Genomic DNA, 22443 nt, shown 5'->3' on the forward strand with positions numbered 1-22443 from the left:
TGCAGCCTCTGATAACCATGATACTATATCTGTTTTCTCTCACAATTTCTCCCTTTCTCTCTCTGTCGTTCACCTGTCCCTTTCTCCCTCTCACTGTTCTTTCTCTGTCTTTCTATCTGCACTTTACTTTTATATTATTTTTAATTTCCCTCTCTCCGGTCCTGTTGGTCTCTCTCTCCCTTTCCTCCCCTTTGCCCACGTTCCCTCCTTTCAGTCTTGTTCTTTCTCTCTGTCTTCCAGGTACTAGTATTAAAACTTACAAAACATTGTCATGTATGTGTGTGTGTGTGTATATGTGTACGAGTGAATATGTGTGTATGTGTATGTATGTATGTAAGTTTGTGTGAGTAAGAGTGTGTGGGCATTTCAGTGTGTCCATGAGTGTGTGTTTGAGTGGGTGAGTGTGTGCATGAGTGTGAAAGTGTGTGAGTGAGAGTGAGTGTGTGAGAGTGAGTGTGAGTGTGTGATTGGGTGAGTATGAGTGAGTGTGAGTGAGTGTGTGATGGGTGAGTGAGTGTGAGAGGGTGAGTGTGTGAGTGTGAGTGAGTGTGTGAGTGTGTGAGTGTGTGAGTGTGTGAGTGTGTGAGTGGGTGAGTGGGTGAGTGGGTGAGTGGGTGAGTGTGTGTGTGTGAGTGTGAGTGAGTGTGTGAGTGGGTGAGTGTGTGAGTGGGTGAATGTGAGTGAGTGTATGAGTGGGTGAGTGTGAGTGAGTGTGAGTGAATGAGGGTGAGTGGGTGATTGTGAGTGTGAGTGGGTGATTGTGAGTGGGTGAGTGTGAGAGGGTGTGTGTGTGAGGGTAAGTGGGTGAGTATGAGTGTATGAGTGGGTGAGTGTGAGTGAGTGGGTGAGTGTGAGTGAGTGTGTGAGTGGGTGAGTGTGAGTGAGTGTGTGTGGGTGAGGGTGAGTGGGTGATTGTGAGTGAGTGTGAGTGGGTGATTGTGAGTGGGTGAGTGTGAGTGAGTGTGTGTGGGTGAGGTTGAGTGAGTGTGAGTGGGTGATTGTGAGTGGGTGAGTGTGAGTGAGTGTGTGAATGGGTGTGTGCGCGAGTGTGTGAGTGTGAGTGAATGTGTGAGTGAGGGTGAATGTGAGTGAGGATGAGTGGGTAAGTGTGTGAGTGTGTGGGTGAGTGGGTGAGTGTGTGGGTGAGTGAGGGTGAGTGTGAATGAGTATGTGAGTGGATGAGTGTGAGTGAGGGTGAGTGTGAATGAGTATGTGGGTGGGTAAGTATGAATGAGTGTGTGAGTGTGAGTGAGGGTGAGTGGGTGAGTGTGAGTGCATGAGTGTGAGTGAGTCGGTGTGAGTGAGTGAGTGTGTGAGGGGTGAGTGGGTGAGTGTGAGTGTGTATGTGAGTGGATGAGTATGAGTGAGTGGGTGAACGTGAGTGAATGGGTGTGTGTGATTGAATGTTTGTGTGTGAGTTTGAGTGTGATTATGTGTGTCTGTGTGAGTTTGAGTGTGAGTGTGAGTGCGTGACGGTGTGAGTGAGTGGGTGAGTGTGTGAGTGAGAGAGAGTTTGAGTGTGAGAGTGAGAGTGTGTGTGAGAGTGAATGAGTGGGTGAGTGTGTGTGTGTCTGTGTGATTTTGTGTGTGTGAATGTGTGTGGGTGAGTGTGAGTGAGTGTGAGTGGATGAGGCTGAGTGAGGGTGAGTGTGAGTGAGTGAGTGTGAGTTGGTGAGTGTGAGAGGGTGAATGTGAGTGAGGGTAAGTGGGTGAGTGTGAGTGTGTGAGTGGGTGTGTGAGTGAGGGTGAGTGTGAGTGAGTGTGTGAGTGCGTGAGTGTGAGTGAGTTTGAGTGGGTGAGTGTGTGAGTGTGTGTGTGTGTGTGTGAATGAGTATGTGAGTGGGTGAGTGTGAGTGAGTGTGAGTGGGTGAGTGTGAGTGTGAATGTGTGAGTGTGGATGATGGTGAGTGGGTGAGTGTGTGTAAGTGGGTGAGTGAGGGTGAGTGTGTGAGTGTGAGTGATGGTGAGTGGATGAGTGTGTGTGAGTGGGTGAGTGAGGGTGAGTGGGTGAGTGTGAGTGTGAGTGGGTGAGTGTGTGTGGGTGAGTGTGAGTGAGTGAGTGTGAGTGTGTGGATGAGAGTGTGAGGGTGAGTGTGAGTGTGTGAGTGTGAGGGTGTGTGTGAGTGTGAGTGTGAGTGAGTGGGTGAGTGAGGGTGAGTGGGTGAGTGAGGGTGAGTGGGTGAGTGAGGGTGAGTGTGAATGATTATGTGAGTGGGTGAGTGTGAGTGTGAGTGAGTGGGTGAGTGTGAGTGGGTGAATGTAAGTGAGTGAGTGTGTGTGTGTGTGTGTGAGTGTGAGGGTGAGTGTGAGAGGGTGAGTGTGTGAGTGTGGTGAGTAGGGTGTGTGTGAGTGTGAGTGAGTGGGTGAGTGAGGGTGAGTGGGTGAGTGAGGGTGAGTGGGTGAGCATATTTGTGACTGAATCTGATGAATCTGACAGGATATTCTGGCAAAGGAACAATACTGGATCTTTATAATCTCAGAAATCCATTTTAGGAGAAGCTAGCGGAGCAGCGGCAGGGATCGTGCATTTAGTAAAATATTTTTGATGACCCTTTGTTGGTTTTTGTAAAGCAGTCTTTAACCACGAGAGAGAGAGAGAGTCAACTGGCAGCTTAATCGCAGTGAGCGGCACTTCCCCAGAGCTAATGCTTTTAATAGGACCTCTGTCTTTGGGCTCTGAAAAGCTCCTTAGGGTAAGAAATGCCATTGTTTTCCTCCCCTGAAAGCTTGGGTTTAGTGAGAGTGAAGATATTCTATCACCAGCTGTGGACTATTTTACGTTGTTAAAAAAATACATTATTATAAATGTAAAATAATATTGTTTGTCAGTGGCGATGTTGAGAGAGGCTGGAGAACAGGGTCCGTGAGGTGGGGAATGCTCCTGTGTTTAAGGGAGCTTAGACCTGCTCGGGACCAGCGAGGAGATTATTCCCTCATTCAGCTCTTGATCCTATTTTCGTGCAGTGTTCGAATCCTGCATTTTCCTTCATGTGTGTTTTCCCTCTTTTCTGTAAACCGCCCCCCTCCCTCCCTTTCTTGATCCACCTGTCCTGACAGTTCTGCTCACAGCTATCCCTATAACCTGCTGCCAGATACCAGCTAGGCAAAAATCTCTTCTAGATTTCCTCACCAGCTAGGAATCATTTCCTGCCTCTCCCCTAATGCTCAACATAGACTGAGTCGTGATTCCAGCTCTCGTCCCAGGGTGGTATGCACACGGCACTTGAAGGAAGGTTGTGCATTTATATAGCGCCTTTCCTGAACTCAGGACGTCACAAAGTGTTTGAAACCAATTAAGTTTGTTTTGGTGTAGACACTGTCGGAAGGTCAGTACTGAGGGAGTGCTGCACTGTCAGAGAAGCAGTACTAAGGGCGGGCTGCACTGTCGGAGGGACAGTACTGTGGAAACGCTGTACTGTTGAGAGACAATATTGAGGAAGTGCTGGACTTTTCAGAGCGGCAGCACGGAGGATATGCAGCACTGCTGGAGGAGCAGTACCCAGGGGCTGTTGAACTGTCTGAAAGGTAGGACGAAGAGAGCACTCCACTGTCAGAGGGGCAGTACTGAAGGGCCACTGGACTGTCAGACGTCAGTACTGAAGGAGTGCTGTACTGTTGGAGGGCCAATACTTGAGGGAGTGCTACACTATCAGAGGAGCAGTACTGAGGGAGTGCTGAACTGTCGGAAGGTCAGTACTGAGCTAGCGCCGCACTGTCAGAGGGTCAGTACTGAGGGAGTGCTGTACTGTCGGAGGGTCATTTTTGAGGGAGTTCGGCACTGTCGGAGGATCAGTACTGAGGGAATGCCGCACTGTCGGAAGGTCAGTACTGAGGGAATGCCGCACCGTCGGAGGGTCATTACTGAGTGGGCAATGCACTGGTAGAGGGACAGTACTGAGGGGGTTCTGCACCATTGGAGTGGCAGTACAAAGATAGTACTGCACTGTCGGGGGGTCATTATTGAGGGAGTGCTGCACTGTTAGGAGGGGCTTTAATGAGGGAGTGCTGCACTGTCAGAGCATCAGTACTGAGGGAGTGCTGCACTGTTGGAGGGTCAGTACTGAGGAAGCACTGCACTGTCAGAGGGGCAATACTGAGGGCGTGCTCACTGTCGGAGGGTTAATACTGAGGGAGTGCTGCACTGTCAGAGGGTCAGTCCTGAGGGAGTGCAGCACTGTTGGAGGGTCAGTCCTGAGGGAGTGCTGTACTGTCAGAGGGTCAGTCCTGAGGGAATGCTGTACTGTCGGAGGATCAGTACTGAGGGAATGCTGTATTGTCAGAGGGTCAGTCCTGAGGGAATGCTGTATTGTCAGAGGGTCAGTCCTGAGGGAATGCTGTACTGTCAGAGGATCAGTACTGAGGGAATGCTGTACTGTTGGAGGGTCAGTACTGAGGGAATGCTGTATTGTCATAGGGTCAGTCCTGAGGGAATGCTGTACTGTCAGAGGGTCAGTCCTGAGGGAGTGCCACAATGTTGGAGGGTCAGTCCTGAGGGAATGCTGCACTGTCGGAGGGTCAGTACTGAAGGAATGCTGTATTGTCAGAGGGTCAGTCCTGAGGGAGTGCTGCACTGTTGGAGGGTTAGAACTGGCGGAGCACTGCACTGTCGGAGGGTCAGTACAGAGGAAGCACTACACTGTCGGAGGGGCAATACTGAGGGAGTGCTGCACTGTCGGAGGGTCAGTGCAGAGGAAGCACTACACTGTCGGAGGGGCAATACTGAGGGAGTGCTGCACTGTCGGAAGGTCAATACTGAGGGAGTGCTGCACTGTCAAAGGGTCAGTCCTGAGGGAGTGCTGCACTGTCGGAGGGGCAATACTGAGGGAGTGCTGTACCGTCAGAGGGTCAGTTCTGAGGGAGTGCTGCACTGTCTGAGGGCCAATAATGAGGGACTGCTGCACTGTCGGAAGGTCAATTCTGAGGGAGTGCTGTACTGTCAGAGGGTTAGAACTGAGGGAGTGCTGCACTGTTGGAGGGTCAGTGTTGAAGGAGCGCTTATCTGTCGGAGAATCAGTACTGAGGGAGTGCTGTACTGTCAGAGGGTCAGTACTGAGGGAACGCTGTATTGTCGGAGGGTCAGTACTGAGGGAATGCTGTACTGTCGGAGGGTCAATACTGAGGGAATGCAGTACTGTCGGAGGGTCAGTACTGAGGGAATGCGGTACTGTCGGAGGATCAGTACTGAGGGAACGCTGTATTGTCGGAGGGTCAGTACTGAGGGAATGCTGTACTGTCGGAGGTGCTGTTAATCAGATTAACTCAGGTAGATGTTAGAGACCCCTCGGCGATGCTGGAAGCAATGATGTCCTGAGCAACCATCCACACTCAAGCAATACTATCAAAAATCCAAACATCTGGTCTTTCATCTGATTGCTGTCTGTGGGATCTCGCTATGCATGTTCAGATACATAACTCTCCTTTCCAACAAAAATGGCTGGTAGTAAGTCTGATCTTCATTCTGTCCACACCAAGGATACATCATAAAACACAGCTCGATGAGGATGAGGCCCAGTCTAATGAGTAAAAACCCCAGTGGGTCAGCTTGAGATACCCGAGTGAATCATAGGGACAGCAGGAGGCCATTCAGCCCTTCGAGCCTGTTCCATCATTCAGTTTAAATCATGGCTAATTTGCACTTTAACACTATCTACCTGCCTTGTTCCCATAACTATTAGCCTTGCCTAACAAAAATCCTTGAATCTAAGTTTTTAAATGTTCAGTTAACCAACTCCCTGATCCGACAATCTCAAAACCTTTCGAGGGACAGAACTGCAGGTTTCCACTATCCTTTGTGTGTGAAGAAGATGCTTCCGCACCTCACCCATGAAAGGCCTAATTTTATTTTTTTTATGACATATCCTCTTGTCCTGGACTCTCACACCAGAGGAAATAGTGTCTCCCTATTTAACCTTTGATCATCCTAAATGCCTCAATGATAACACCTTAACCTGCTATACTCGAGGGAATACAGGTCTATTCTACACAGCCCATCCTCATCATTTACCCCTTTCAGGTGGCATTGTGGTGAATCTAAGCTATGCTCCCAACCTCTAAGGCGAATACATCCTTCCTGAGGTGCGGAGCCCATTCTGAATGCAATACTCTAGATGAATGATGAGTTGGCTGTGCTCTCCTCTGATGGGAGGCGTTGTCTGTTCTGGACTCTATCTGTTTCCTGTTCTCCTTATATCACACAACACAACAAGCTAAATAATGATTACTTACTATCCAACAAAGGAACTTTGCTGAATTATCATCATCCTAAATATGCCAGGCAGCTTCTAAAGGGAAATGCCTGTTGCAAAGCAAAATCCAAAATATTCTTAAACAGAGACAACGGATCTCTTTGATCTTAATGAAGGACCATCGACCTGCAACATTAACCCTGTGTTTCCCTCTAGGCTGCTAACCTGCTGAGAATTTCCAGCATCTTCTGCTTCAATTTCAGATTTTCAGCATCTGCATCTTTTATTTTTGCCTCGAGCTGAATTATAGTTCTCTCAATGTCAGCCATGTTCTCTGCCTAACCTGGACAGCAGGTTAGAGGCAAGCAGGGAGGAGGCACTCTGTTCTGGCCCCAGCTTTTATGGGCTGGTGGCTGAGGGAACAGGAGTACACCAGGCTCGAAGTGGGGTGGGAGGTGCTTGGAAACAGAGGTGACATTGAGGACCGGTCCAAATTTAACAGCCGGGCCTCAGGTTCATGAATCTCAGCAGAGGCCCGCCGGGCTACCCTAGCAATGGGGGTGGGAATTCACTGTGGGAGGAGGCTGCACAGCCAGGAATCCAAGGGAACAGTCTCGACAGTCAGACAAGTGGTGGGGCCCCGGGCCAGCGGGAGGCCGAAGGCTTCCTTGCGAGGCCTGGAAGGAGTAATCCTGCTCCTCTTGGCCTGGGAGGAAACCTAGATTAACATCCGTGCCAGGGCTCCTCTGGGCCACGATCCAGCTCCCCGGCAGGTCTGGACTGAGGAGCCAAGGCCCCTCACTGCTCCCTCTACCCACCCCCCCCCCACCCCCAGCTCAGGCATCTGACTAAAATGGCACATCAGGCCTCGAGCTGCATGTTTAAAAGGAGGACGCCCACAGGTGGCCTGTTCGCTGGCTGACAAAGAACAGGTTACCATGCGGACACGGAGAGAGTTGGGTGGTCAACTTTGGTTGAATGTAGACAGAAGTTTCATCGTCTGGAGTCCAGCTGCCCCGCCTGCCCCCTCACCCCCGCTACCCCCCACTCTCATCACTGGTCACCCAACACGTCAATCCTGGCGCAGTCCCGCCTTGAATGGCGTTGAGCCAATTGGATGATTTGACCATCCTCCTCAATCTTCAATACTAGTTAGCAGAAATGTTCAAATTAAGAGAACAATCTTTCCCTGGTGTTTTGCTTGTGGGAGGGTCCTGGGAATCAATCTACAATTCCTGGACACTCCAGGCTAATCCTGTGGGGTTGGCAACCCTAGAGCGGGAAGGCATCAGAATTAAGAGGGGGCAAGAGACTTCCCTCATTTTAACTGCACCCCTCTTCCAGTTTCCGCCAGGCGGGGGGAGTTCAAATCGAGGCTGCTGTGTGGAATCCAGCCAATGTGACGTTACAGAGCCTGGTTCCATTGCCATAGAACAGACAGCAGCCCTCAGTGAGGATTTGCCTGCAGTGTAACTGGAAGGTTCTAGATTGCCTGAGCAGTGCAGTGCATCCTAGGATGATTTGCAATCGATCCAAACATTTTTACTGTTTAGATAGGCTCAGTTTATTATATTGTTGTATTATTTGTAAATATCTGTGAAGAGCTAGGAATGAATTAGCTAGGAACTAATTGTTCTGTCCAAGTGTTCCAAGGGGTCACATTTCATGGCTGCATGTGTTTATGTAACAGAACCAGTTCTAACCAGTCCTTCTAGTGTAAAAGGCAGCATGTCAAGTTAAAGATAATGAATTCTGATCTTTCCAAGTTTATTACCAACCAAAAGACCCAAAAGCAACAAGAGCTCATAGCGCTCGGAGAAAAAAAAATTACTGCTATGAGGTCATGACTAACAGAGCTGGGAATAGTTGGGAGTCGGAAGTCATTATTTTTTAACCAATTATCTTACTACATTCACTGTAATCAACCCTAACATCACCAAAGACAGTTAGTTATAGAAAGACAGCTGAGGTCAGAGAGAAAGAGAGATAGGGAAAGAGAAATAAGAACAGGGGCAGGGAACAAGGATAAATGAGGAGAGGGTGGAGAAGAGATACTAAGCCATGGCTTGAGATTTGAAAGATTAAAGTAGTAAGGAAAATCTATGTGACCGCTTGGGAAGGGGTGAGTTAGAGCAGGAAACTGAATGATTGATCTGCATTTGCAGACAGGAGCTTGAGTTCATCCAAAAATCAGCTGCCCTTACTCAAATGTGTGCTAAGTCTTGCTCAGCCATCATCTCTGTCCTCGCTGACCAGTAAACCTTTAAATTAAAATTCTTATCCTTGTCTTCAAATCCCTCACCTCCTCCCTATCTCTGTAACCTCCTGCAGCCCTACAACCCTCCGAGACATCTGCCCCCCTCCAAATCTGGCCTCTTGCAATTTTAAGCACTCCACCATTGGCGATCGTGCCTTCAGCTGCCTGGGCCCCGAAGCTCTGGAATTCCCTCCCTAAACCTCTCCACCTCTCTCTCCTCCTTTCAAACGCCCCTAAAAACCTACCTGTTTGGCCTGGTTTTTGGTCAGCTTCCTAATATCTGCTTTTGTGGCTGAGGGTCAAGTCTTGTTGACAAAATGTTCCTGTAAAGTACTTTATTACACTAATGGCACTATTTAAATGCAAGTTGTTGTTGTAGGAGAGAGGGAGAAGGAAGAGTAGGAAATTCTGATTGGAGGGTAGGAGGATCTGAATTGGTCTGCTACACAGTGATACACTGGGTAGTGAAGCCATTAAAGCATCTCACCCTCCTGCAATAGACTCTAGTGGTCTTAAGTGTGTCTGTCCTCTCCCTCCTCTAGATGGTACAACTGGGCTCTCTGCTGGTCGTCTGTCTGATGAACACTCTCTCCACTTCCCCTGCATTTAGCGAAGATGAGGACGAGCTCTCCATATCCCCAGGAGACAGGCTGTCCAGCTGCCCATTTGGATGCATCTGCACCTCAGAGGCGACAGTGGACTGCAGTGGCGTGGACCTCAGCTCATTCCCAAGTAACGTGTCAGGGGACACCCAGCACCTGGCCCTGCAGGTACTGAACACAGCTCAGCTTCAACCAGCAAACCCTTGTGAGCCTTTAGCCAGGTCCCAGACCTTCTTCTGCTCTGACCCAAATCAGCTAATCTAACCCAGAGCAGGGACAGTGTCCAGCGCTTTTATGGCCCAACAATCATGTCTTTCCTCACTGCTCCACTTTAGGGGAGGATGGGGAAGAAAACCTTTTCAGGAAATTTATTTGGAGAGGAGGATCCCAGTGCTCAAGTGATGTTGAACACAGGATAACAGTGGAGTCTGGTGCATTTAACATCCAATCCTACAAGCAAAGAGGATACAGACCTGGGGCTCAGTGATCAGAACCAGACTTCGCTGTGACTGTCACATAGGGGGGCTTCGGAATGTCCCCAAAAAAGTATAGTGATTAAATATAGTTAGCATCTCTCTCTTGCCTCCCATAATAGTCCCACCCACCTTCCAATTCCAGTGACAATCAGCACAAAGTCTTTGGAATAGTGATCCTAACATCTTTAACATCCTTCTTAATCCTGGATCCTAATTCCCAACCTCCAAAGGAAGGCTAACTTCAGGAATTTTTTTACAAATATTGTGCTTCTTAAGGTGAACAACTTAGTGCTGGGACTCCTTCCAATGTGAACAATGGAAGTGCTGTGCTTTCCCATTTCAGGTGCTCACTGTCCCATTAAACACAACCAAGGACAGATACAACAAGGGCTTAGATATAGAGTAAAGCTTCCTCCACACTGTCCCATTAAACACAACCAAGGACAGGTACAACAAGGGCTTAGATATAAGTAAAGCTCCCTCTACACTGTCCCCATCAAACACTCCCAGGACAGGTACAGCACGGGGTTAGATACATAGTAAAGCTCCCTCTGCACTGTCTCCATCAAACACTCCCAGGACAGGTACAGCACAGGGTTAGATACAGAGTAAATTTCCCTCCACACCATCCCATCATTGTACATAAAACCAATCCTCAAATTTTCCAGTGTTTAAACAGACACCAGGGGCCATGTTTACTGCACTGGGCTCCCAAGAGCTGCCCATAACATAATGCACACTTAAAAACTCTGCTTCAGATCTTCCATTGCACATAAAGATGCTCTGGCTGTGAAATAGTGTGTGGCAACATCACTTGTCATGGGGAGAGGGAAGAGTTGAAAGGTTTTTAGTGCTTGTGCAATGGCGTGACGGTGTTTATTCCAAAAAGGTCCAAGTCACCGCGTCATGTCCTCGGAAACAAAACGAGGCTCTCACATACTTTCCAAATGAATTTTTACTTCGGAAAGTCAGTGAAAAACTGCAGAGCAGCAAATTCTTCAGAATATTTCACTGTGTCGATGGAATCCAAGTTTTTTTTTGTTGGCCTGGAATTTCCCACACTAGTTCCTCTCAGACACTGAAGGTTCATGATCCAAAGTACTTCACCCAAGGGGTGTGAACTGCCTCCTGGAACATCGTGCCAAGGTAACTTTCTCTCTCCCTGCTGCACCGCAGTGTCCGAAGTTCAGACTTCAGATCATCAACTCTAAGCCAAAGTTCCTTTAGCTGCAGAGATTTAGTGCAGATGTGGTTGTTGTGGGTCACACCAGCTCCCACATGCTACGGCTGCAAAATACCAGCTGCCTGGCCATCTCTATTGTATTTTATTTAACTAATTGGGTTTTCAAGCTCTGTAATATCATTGAATTGTCTAATAGTTTTTAATTCAGGTAATAACCTTTGAGTATTGTTGAAAATAGAGACCATCACTGATACATTCTCCATGGCAACACCATTTGGCAACAAATCAGCACTCTCTTCACATGTAGTATAAATTGTTGTTTTCCTCTTATATTGGTATTCTGGCAAAGTGTCCTGATGAGTGCAAGAAAAAAAGCTTCAACATGTCTCTTTTTTTCAGCAATACTCAAGTTCTGTCCTACCAAACGATTACTTGTTTAATTTATTAAATTTATGCTATATGCTTTAGGTTTTTTTACTGTGGCCAAGCCCACAGTTCCTAAATGAAAACTTTTTCTTAATATATCAAGCAGCACATCCAAGCCCCACTTCACTGAACTCCCAGAAAGCTGAGAGAAAAATTGGAAAAGGGGTATAAACATATAGAAAGAGAGAGCTCTTCCACAAAATCTCTAATCGTTTCCCTTGCAGAACAACCGGCTGGAAGATATTCCAAGTGAGGATTTGTCCAGGCTCACCAAACTGAAGACACTCAGCCTGCACAATAACAGGCTCCTATCCAGAGGTAGGGCACCAAAGGGAGAAAGGGCCACTCCCTGTCATACTTACTGCCTGTCTGATTGTTGTCAATAAGAAACTATCCCTGTTGTTCAGAATGTAGACCTGTAATGAGGTGAGAATTTGTGTTTAATTACAATTATAAGTGCAATTATATAGGGCCTTGGTAAGACAACATCTGGAGTGCTGTGTACAGTTTTGTTTTCCTTACCTAAGGAAATATTTTGTCCCAAGGGAATCATGAGATATGGGGAGAGGGTGGGGAGTTGACTTAGGGGGAGTGCAACAAGGATTCATTAGACTGATTAATGAGATGAGAGGGTTGTGTTTTGAGAAGAGATGAAATGGAATAAACATATACTCTCTGGAATTTAGAAGAATGAGAGGGATTGCATGAAATGTTTAAAATCCTTAGAAGGCTTGACAGGGAAGATGCTGAGAGGATGTTTACCTTGGCTGGAGAGTCTAGAACTAAGATTCAAAGGGCAGAATTTTGCCCTTGGTGGGCAAGTGGGCCCCACCGGCTCAGCGGCAGATGGACAGCCGAACTCCGCCGCTGGAATGGGGCTCGCCGCCATTTTGAACGGGCAGGCCAATTAAGGCCCACCCAGCGGGCTGTCCGATTGGAAGTGCTATGTCCTTCCTGTGTGGGGGGTGGGGGGAGGGAGTCCCCATCTGTCAAGGTGTGCACTGCTCCCTGAGGCTAAGTGCTGTCTCAGGGAGATTACTAACAGGTAAAAAAAACACTCCAAAAATAGAAAAATATTAAAATTATTAACGTCTCCCTCATGTGACAATGTCACACGAGATGGGACATGCTAATAAGAGACACATAAACTTTATTAAATTTTTAGCAAATGGACATGAAACCTCATCCCGCCAGTGGATGAGGTTTCGTGAATAATCTGGAGTCCGCTGGGGCTCCTGGTCTGCCCGCCAGCCTTAAGCTTGGACAGGCAGGGTCTTTAACAAGGTTAATTAGCCCGTTAATGGCCTTAATTGGCCATTGACAGGTCAGCGGGCGGACAGCTGATTTCGCTGTACGCCCACCTTCCTGAATATTTAAATGGACTGAGATAATGCGAGGGTTCCTCCCAACATCATCCCGTGTCATTTTCCTGTCGGCGAGCGGGCCCCGCCCCCAAATCACCGATCGGAAAATCCTTCCGATTGTCTCAGGATAAGGGGGCGGTCATTTAGGACTGAGATGAGCAGAAATTTCTTCATTCACCTCCTGACTCCCCAAAGCCTGTCCACCATCTCCAAGGCACAAGTCAGGAGTGTGATGGAATACTCTCCACTTGCCTGGATGAGTGCAGCTCCCACAACACTCAAGAAGCTCGACAACGTCCAGGACAAAGCAGCCCACTTGATTGGCACCCCATCCACAAACATTCACTCCCTCCACGACCAACGCACAGTAGCAGCAGTGTGTACATTCTACAAATTGCACTGCAGGAACTCACCAAGGCTCCTTAGACAGCACCTTCCAAACCCACAACCGCTCCATCTAGAAAGACAAGGGCAGACACATGGGAACACCACCGCCTGGAAATTCTCCTCCAAGCCACTCACCATCCTGACTTAGAAATATAGCACCGTTCCTTCACTGTCACTGGGTCAAAATCCTGGAACTCCCTCCCTAACAGCACTGTGGGTGTACCCACACCACATGGACTGCAGTGGTTCAAGGAGGCAGCTCACCACCACCTTCTCAAGGGCAATTAAGGATGGGCAATAAATGCTGGCCCAGCCAGCGATGCCCACATCCCATGAAAGAATAAAGAAAACCTCAGGGAGTTGTGTATCTTTGGAATTCTCTACCCCAAAGGACTCTGGATGCTCCATCACTGAGTATATTTAAGACTGAGATCAATAAATTTTTGGACACGAGAGAATGATGGGCTAGGGGGAGAGGTTGGGAAAATGAAGTTGATGTTAAAGTTATTGAATGGTGCAGCAGCCTCAAGGGGCTGCACGGCTCATGTTCCTCTTATGGTTTTTACAGGGCTACCGGATAAGGCCTTCAAGTTTCTACAGGAGCTGGAGTACCTGTACTTGGCAAACAATAAGGTGAGAGTTCTGACATCCCACATATTGGTACAGTAAGCTGAACTGGACAGCAAGGTAAGGAGAGGAACAGGGCCATGAGGGAGATGACTGGCCTCAACATCAACTCTCTTGCACCCTCTACACCCAGCCAGCCCACCACTCTCCCACTGGAAATAAAACCTGCATGGTTGAGGAAGCCTGTGAGCTAAGCATCCTTAGAGAAAAAATTGTTTGCATTTTTATAGCGCTCATATGTCCCAAAGTGTTTAACAGCCAATGAAGTGCAGTCATGGTTGTAATACAGGAAAATCAGCAATTAATCTGTGCACAGCAATATCCCACAAACAGCAAGGTGATCATGACCAGATCATTTTTTTTTAGTGATGTTGATTGAGGGATAAATATAGGCCAAGAACATTGCAGAGAATTTCCCTACCCTTCTTGGAAATAGTGCTATGAGATCTCTTACATCCATCTGAGAGGAGAGGCAGCATCTTTGTTTACCGTCTCATTAGAAGAGAGTCCAGTCTCCCTCAAAATTAAATTGAAGTGTCCGTCTAGATTCTGTGCTCAAATCTCTAGAACGGGAAGTGAATGCACAGCCCCTCTGGCTTGGAGATGCTGGAGTGCTAGCCTCTGAGCTAAGGCTGAGAAGAAAACATTCCAGCAATTGAACAAGCTGTGGTGTACTTCCAGCATTATCAAGGTCAGTTTTGTTGTTGATAGTTTTAGCATGAACCTCTGGATAGTTAAACAGCAGAAGCCTGGCTTTTTATAATTCATTTCTCAAGCTTTTTTTGTTTTTTGGTTTGAAATGAGTGGATCCAGGACAATTAATGGAGACACTGAGATTAAGCTCCAGCTACTCAGACTAATGCCCATGTCTCGAGTGTTTATTAAAGAACTCTTCAGTTAGTCAGGAGAGATTCCTGGGAGCTCATACAAACCCTCTTCCTTCTCATCTCCTGAGGAACCCAGTTCATAAACTGACACCAGATCTGCAAAGAATCAAGGAAGCTCAGTTGACTCTAGCTCCAGGAACACCCTCCCCCTGCCCCGCAATACAGTGGATCTACCTTTTAAAAAATGCAATCTCCCCACCCCTTTAAACCAAATCCCCTTGGAGTATATGCTCCCCCCACTGCCCTCTCCTGAATTAACTCTCCACTGAAGAAAGGGCAGCCCATGGGCTTGATACATATTCCTCCTCCTCTCCCGAAGGAGCTGATTCTCACCAGGCTACAGAGACCTTCCTTACCTTGGACAGATGCTGACTCTCTAAAAGCAGCTGATGCCCCGTATTAGCTCTCCACGCGCTTGATGAGATGATAGAGTGCATTACCAAGTCTTTTGATGACAAAGTCAAATCCTTGCCATATCTGTCCCCCATTCCCCCCTTTCTATCTGAACAATGCTAATCATTGGTACCTCAACCAATACTTCAGCCTAGACTGGAAATTGAACATGGGAGTTTCTATCTAATGGTAACCACTCTACTGGACAAAGATCATCATCTGCTTTGTCCTTACCTGAGAGTTAATAGTGAATAAACAAAATTAAACCATTGAAATTTATGGGCATTAGTAATTCAGGAGTAAGGAGACTTCTCTACTTTCATCACGTACAGTAGCAACTGTGACATGGTCATCCATTTCACTCTTTGCTGATTTGTCACGTTCAATTTGTTTCTACTTTTTTGTAATTTATTAAGTTCACAAACCTTCAAATATTTGCTGGATCTGGGGCTCTGAATCTCGGGTTTACTCACACAGTTAATTCCAAGGAAGCCATGTTTGGTTTTGAGGAGTCTAAGTGAAGACTGGTTGGTGCAGTGGATACTTGTGCTGGATGTCTATAGCAGTTCATGTAACAATAACGGTTGTAAATGATAGGCTGTCAGGGCCTGATCACCATATACCAGACACAGGTGAGGAGTGAGATGGAATACTCCCCACTTGCCTGGATGATTGCAGCTCCCACAACACTCAAGAAGCTCAACACCATCCAGGACAAGCCAGCCAACTTGATTGGTACCCCATCCACCACCTTAAACATTCACTCTCTCCACCACTGACACACGGGGCCAGCATGTTTACTATCTGCAAAATGCTCTACAGTAACTCCTTTGACAGCACTTTCCAAACCTGTGACCTCTACCATTGAGAAGGGCAAGGCAGCAGATACATGGGAAACCATCACCTGCAAGTTCCCCTCCAAGCCACTCACCATCCTGACTTGGAAATATATCGCAGTTCCTTCACTGATGTTGGATCAAAATCCTCCCTCCCTAACAGCGCCATGGGCGTACCTACACCACATGGCCTGCAGCAGTTCAAGAAGGCAGCTCACCACCACCTTCTCAAGGGCAATTAGAGATGGGCAATAAATGCTGGTCTAGCAGCGATGCCCACATCCCATGAATGAATTAAAAAGAACGTTATTCTTTTTGCACGTGGATGGAGCTAGGTAAAACATTGCTTCAAATGGTTCTCATCTAAGAAAGGAAGAGGCTCTTTGCTGTTGAAAGAGTAAAGGCATCACTCGTTTGTTGAAGTGCACATGTAGACCTAATTTGGATTCCCTGTCTGAGGTGACTTAGCTGATCATAGAGAAGCTGAATAGAGGCAGATGAGATGTTAAACCGTGGCTCTCTGTGTTCGCTCAAGTGGAGTGGAAAGATCCCATGGCACCTATTCAAAGAAGAGTAGACAAATTCTCTTAGGTTCTGGGCAGAAATTCTGCCTTAATCAGCACCACCAAAACAGATGAACTGTTCATTTATTTATTTACTGTGTGTGGGATCTTGCTGTGTGCAATTTGCCTAGTATATTTCCTTTCAGCAGTGATGATATTTCAAAGATACTTTACTGGCTGGTTAAAGCTTTGGAACATCCTGAGGATGCAAAAGGGGCTATATAAAAGCAAGTTTATCCTTTCTCCATTTCCTTAAGGACACGATTAAGGGATGATATCCTCCGGTGTGAAATAGCTTGTACTAAGGTATGTTATGAAATGAAAATATTATCAAGGTTAAGGATACACGGGGGAAGGACATTATTTAAGTAAGCACCTTGAGCACATATGAATAGAGACTGCACTCGAGGTCTCAAGGTGGTTCAAGCTTGCGATGGACTCCCGTCTGAACTGATCCCTGATCAAATAGAATTTCATACTGGCCAATATTTATTGCCCATCCCTAATTGCCCCTGAGAAGGTGGGGGTGAGCTGCCTTCTTGAGCTGCTGCAGCCCATGTGGTGTAGGTACACCCACAGTGCTGCTTGGGAACATTTTGCCCCTGTGACAGTGAAGGAACTTCCTTGCTCGTCAACCATTTGGACACGCCATGGCGTTGTGCCCAACTACCCCTTCCACCCCCCCCACCCGCCACCCCACTGCCCCAGGTGGCGGGGCCTCCAGTAGGAGGCTCCCTAAGTGGAAATCCTCCCCTTTACCATCGGGGGCAGCGTAGAGGGTGTTACATGCAGCAGTCTGTGAAATAAAAGCTTACGATGTTTCAAGAACTCCCAGACCACCTGTCTTTTCTGCAGCCTGTGGAGTCCGTGTTCCATATACTGAAACGTTGCAGCCCCTCTTATTATTTTAGGAGTCTGCTCCCCAGTCTTTTGGCTGCACTTCAGCCCCCGCTCCTAACCTTGGGCCACCTGGTGCGGAGAGTGCCAGGCAGATCAGAGTACCTCCTCGTGCGTCTGCTCCTGGGTCTGACCAAGGTGGCCATTAACAGGTCCGGGCAGCGGGCAGCTGAGGGGTTCGTTGGGCCTGACTATCTTCCCATCTTCTGCAGCTATGTTCGCACCCAAGTGTCCCTGGAGAGGAAGCACATGGTCTCTGCCGGTACGCCTGGGGCGCGCGGTCTCTGCCGGTACGCCTGGGGCGCGCGGTCTCTGCCGGTACGCCTGGGGCGCGCGGTCTCTGCCGGTACGCCTGGGGCGCGCGGTCTCTGCCGGTACGCCTGGGGCGCGCGGTCTCTGCCGGTACGCCTGGGGCGCGCGGTCTCTGCCGGTACGCCTGGGGCGCGCGGTCTCTGCCGGTACGCCTGGGGCGCGCGGTCTCTGCCGGTACGCCTGGGGCGCGCAGTGTTTGCTGGTACACTTGAGACCTTCCGTAACCATTGGGCACCACAGCGGCTGGAGAGCAACATCAGCCTTGGGAACATAATTTTAATTTAATTTGTTAAATTTCCTTTAAAGTATTTTTTACTACAATGTCCATTTAAGGGGCTATTAATTAGTTAATTTGATTATTAGTCATTTGTTTATTTTACTTGGTATTCTCAGGAGAGTATAAATAGTGACTGCTGGGACATGGGCAGGGGTGGCAATGTAGGAGGTGGCAGACATACTGTAAATAAATTTAATGTAAAGAAAAACATTGGGTTCTGGTTTCTTATTTCACCATCAGGCTTTGATTGTATTAACAGCTTGTCTAAATCTATGGTCATAGCTCACTCATGACTCTTCACACTTGAGGGGTATGGTAGCGTAGTGGTTATGTTACCAGACTAATAACCCACAGGCCTAGACTAATGATCTGGGGACATGAATTCAAACACCATCACAGGAGCTGGGGAGTTCATAAAATAAAATCAATTAATAAAATAAATCTGGAATTAAAGGCGACAATTAAAAGCCCCTCTGTTTTCTTAATACCCATTGTGGAAGAAAATCTGCTATCCTTACCCTGTCTGTGACTTGAGACCCACAGCAGAGCTGCCCTCAGATATAGCTTAGCAAGGCACTCACTTGTATAGGGATGGGCATTAAATGGTGGCATTGCCAGTGAGCCACACAACACACCCACCCCAGTAAATGAATGAAAAGAAAATTTTGTGAATGAATGCCTAAGTGGGGAAGAGACTGGAGGGTAGAGTTGTCCTATGGATGCGCCCCAGTGACTTGAAACAAAGCTGAAGGGGGATAAAAGTGACTGAGAGTAGAGTCTCTTACACTGATTCAGGAGGGAAGTACAGTGGATCCTGCGCAAACACTTTAAGGATGTGAAGAGGAGACAAGACTGTAAAGTCTCTCCCTTACAAAGAGTTATGTTATTATGTGCTAACAAGAACTCACTGTGATCATCCTACTGTTGTACTCAGCTGACTGTAACACCCAGGAGCCTACCTGACACCCTGCGAATTGCTGACTTTGCTGGCAACCATCTCAAGGAGATCTTCGCACTCACCTTCGGGCAAAAGCCAAAACTCAGGTAAAGTCCTGTCGGACCACGACTGTGGCTGCTATCTGGACAGAGCAAACGAGGGAAGCATTAAAGAATTTACTGTGGATGGCCTAACAAAAAAGGCAAAATCTATCAATTCCAGCTCTGGCGTTTTTGATTGATCGACAACTTTTTGTGGGGTCAGGGAGTTGGGGGTGTGGGAGGAGGTGGGCGCATGGTGGAGAGACAATTTTCCACTACCCTTTGTGTGGACAAGTGCTTCCTGACACTCCCCCTTCATGGCCTGGCTTTCATTTTAAAGTTTTCTTCCCTGCTCTGGATTCCCCCCACCAGAGGAAATATTTCTATTGAGTCTACCAAATCCTGCAGTCAGCTCAAACATATTGCTTAGATTGCCCCTTAATCTTTTATACTCAAGGGAATGCAAGTCCAGTTTATTTAACCTGCCCTCACAATTTAAACCCTTTCAGCAACAGTATTATTCACACACCAGCTTTATCTATCTGCTGGATAACTGAATGACTCCTCCATGATCAGCCCCATCTATTAGTAAAGGCAAAATACTGCAGATGCTGGAAATCTGAAACAAAAACAAAAAATGTTGGAAAAACTCAGTAGGTCTGACAGCATCTGGGGAGAGTTAACGTTTCAAGTCCATATGACTCTTCTTCAGAGCTGAAGACCTATTAGTATTGGGTTCTGTGGTAAAGTGAGTGTGGCCCTCATCCAGCCTATGTCTGTACAAAACCTGGAATGTAGGTGGGATGGTACATCCAACTTCTGTACAGCGTGCGATATAGACAAAGGGTTTGGAAAAATTAAGACTGTCCTGCAGGGAGCAGGAGAGATGCTGAATTGGTTGGAAGAGTTACAAAGATAGCTGCTTCAGCAAGCAAACAAGTTGCCCTAGGACAGGGTTTTCAGCATTGTAAAATGGGGGAGGTGGTGGCATAGTGGTATTGTCGCTGGACGGGTATTCTAGTAACCCAGGTTATTGCCCTGTGGACCCGGGTTCACTCACCATGGCAGATAGTTGAAATTTGAATTCATTAAAAGTCTAATGATGACCATGAAACAATTGTTGTAAAAACCCATCTGGTTCACTAATGCCCTTTATATTAGCACTGGAGAAATCTGCTGTCACTACCTGGTCTGGCCTACACGTGACTCCAAGACCCACAGCAATGTGGTTAACTCTTAAAAAAATGTCCTCTGAACAAGGGCAATTAGGGATGGGAAATAAATGCTGGCCTCGCCTGCGACACCCATATCCCATGAACGATTTTTTTTTTTAAAAAAACATCCTATAGTGTTTAATGAAATGAGCAGATGGAACAGACACTGAGCAGAAGGGAGGAGATGTTGGTGGTATAGGGATAATATCACTGGCTTAGTAACCAGAGGCCCAGGCTATTGCTCTGGGGGACATGGCTTCAAATCCCACCATAGCAGCTGGTGGAATTTAGGGAATTGAAAACTGATCAAGACAACTATCACCTGGCTCACTAATGCCTTTTAGGGAAGGAAACCTGCCATCCTGGTCTGTGCATGTGACTCCAGACTCACAATGATGACCTTTGAAGCTACTTAGTTCAAGGGCAATTAGGGATGGGCAACAAATGCTGGCCTTAGGAGCAATGCCTACATCCCATGAAATAATAAAGGAACAAAAGCAAGATGGAGAAGGGGGGATGCATACAAAAAGTTAAAGTAGAAGACTTGGAGAGGCTTCTGGGGGGTAGATGTAAGAGGGGTTGCTGCCTGAGTGAAGGGGTATGATGTCGGACAGTTCTCTTACCAATGTTGGAATGGAGGATTTCCAAAGAGCTGGGGTGGATGACTGAAGGAGTTTGCAGAGACAGCAAATGACAACGGGCGGGCGGTCTATAAATGACGGGCATTTATATGTGGCAGGATCTCGGAGCAGCAACATTTTGGATGAGCTTTGAGCTGCGTGAACTGGAGGCAACAGAAGAGAAAGTTGAGGAAAATCAAGAAGGTGAAAATGCAGGCACGAGTTTCAATAATTGTGGGAGGAGTTAAAGGCAGGGCTGGGCGACATGGAGGTGGAAATAGTTCACTAAACATTAACAAACTCTCAGCATGTTTCAGCTAAGTCAGAAAGTTATGGGTTCAAATCGACTCGAGACTTGGGTTTGTAATGATGAATGATACCTCAGTGCAATACTGAGCGAGTACCTTCTAGCTACACAGCTAGTTGGCTCTTGAACCCATTCTACAACTTTTCATCACAGCAACTTACAGTAATGATGGGTGTGCACTATTTCTCAACAGGTCTGTGTATCTTCACAACAATAATCTGACAAATGCAGGCCTCCCCAAAGCCATGTTTAGCGGCTCTGATATGGTCAATATTTTAATTCTATCCAACAATAATCTAACCCACGTTCCAGAGAATCTACCACCTCTGCTTATCCAGCTGCATTTACAGGTAAGTGCCAAAGTGTCACTTAACTAACCACACATATGCACAGCATAACATGCATGTTTCATCTGCTTTCAGTACATGTCCTGAACCCACTTTGTATAACCGCAGCTGAAATCTCCCCAGGCACGTTTTAATAACCTGCGGTGTCTAAATTTGGACCTTATTCCAAGGCTATTAACTCTGCTCTTGTGGCTTATTAATCTGCTAAAGCCTCAAAAGCCAATGCAAAGCTTTTCTTCTTTTAGTGTGATGAGTTCATCTGACAGAACAATGAGCTCTACAATGGTGTTATGGCTTTCAGAGAGAGTGTGTTATGAGCCAACCACCTCCCCCTCCCCCCAACCAAGGGGAGGTTCCCCAAAGTTGTTGATTCAGGCGAGATCCCCCCCCACCCAATTTGTCACTGTCTGGTTGGGACGCCCCCAAATTGTTATACCCCGGGTGAGGATTGATGAACCAGCTCCCTGTTTTATTCACCCCCATCCCCTTCTGTTGGGGGCAACAAGATTTAATCTAGAAAGGACCCCTTTCGCAGATTCCCTTTTTTCCCCAGACCCAATTATTCTGGTTTTGAAGGAGCCAATTTGTTCAGACTTTCCTGAGTTAAAGTAAGTTTATTAACCACTAAAGGCAAGAAAGGATAAAACACATGCATATACGGTCATACAGGTTAACAGTAAGAATTTAGTGTGAAGTAAGTGATTATATATGTGCGTGTGTATAATATTTTTGTAGAAAGGTATATGGAACAGTTCTTGACTCGTGGGGAGTAGGTGATTGAGCGTCGCAGCCATTGTGATTAGAAATTCCAATAGAATTGACTCCGGTAAACAAATAGTCAGATTCAAGGTTCAAGTAGAGTTGAATTCGATAGAGAGGGGAGAGATCGGGATATGTACAAAGTGACAATTTGCAGGAGTAGTGTGTGGCTGTTACTTCCGAATCAAACATCCAGCGCTTGCTCTCCTCTCAGAACACCCACCAACAGACAGACCCCGGGGCAGCTTTTCAGCTCATTTTTAACCCCTTCTTTGTACGTTCCAAGTGGGAAGCAAATTCACAAATCTCTCTGGACGTTGCTCACAGGATTTCTTGATGAGATGATACTCACCTCCCATTATATCCCATTGTCTCCACTGGAGGGAACAATTAGTTTCTGGATGTCTTTCAAAGTACCTTGATAAAAACAAAAAAACTGCGGATGCTGGAAATCCAAAACAAAAACAGAATTACCTGGAAAATCTCAGCAGGTCTGGCAGCATCGGCGGAGAAGAAAAGAGTTGACGTTTTGAGTCCTCATGACCC

At 47.1% G+C, this 22443-nt stretch overlaps 1 protein-coding gene across 1 annotated transcript in view; it reads left to right on the forward strand.

The window, feature by feature from the left end:
• The window catches only part of LOC121271174 (podocan-like protein 1), a 179145-nt gene that overhangs the window by 146595 nt on the left and 10107 nt on the right, over positions 1-22443 (forward strand). Inside the window, exons 2-6 of the mRNA XM_041176936.1 lie at positions 8985-9212; positions 11354-11447; positions 13449-13513; positions 18607-18716; positions 20985-21141. Coding sequence (XP_041032870.1) covers positions 8985-9212; positions 11354-11447; positions 13449-13513; positions 18607-18716; positions 20985-21141 — 654 coding nt within the window. The remainder of the gene's footprint in view (positions 1-8984; positions 9213-11353; positions 11448-13448; positions 13514-18606; positions 18717-20984; positions 21142-22443) is intronic.

Source organism: Carcharodon carcharias, chromosome 30 (genome assembly GCF_017639515.1).
Source record: "Carcharodon carcharias isolate sCarCar2 chromosome 30, sCarCar2.pri, whole genome shotgun sequence".
Classification (NCBI taxonomy): domain Eukaryota; kingdom Metazoa; phylum Chordata; class Chondrichthyes; order Lamniformes; family Lamnidae; genus Carcharodon; species Carcharodon carcharias.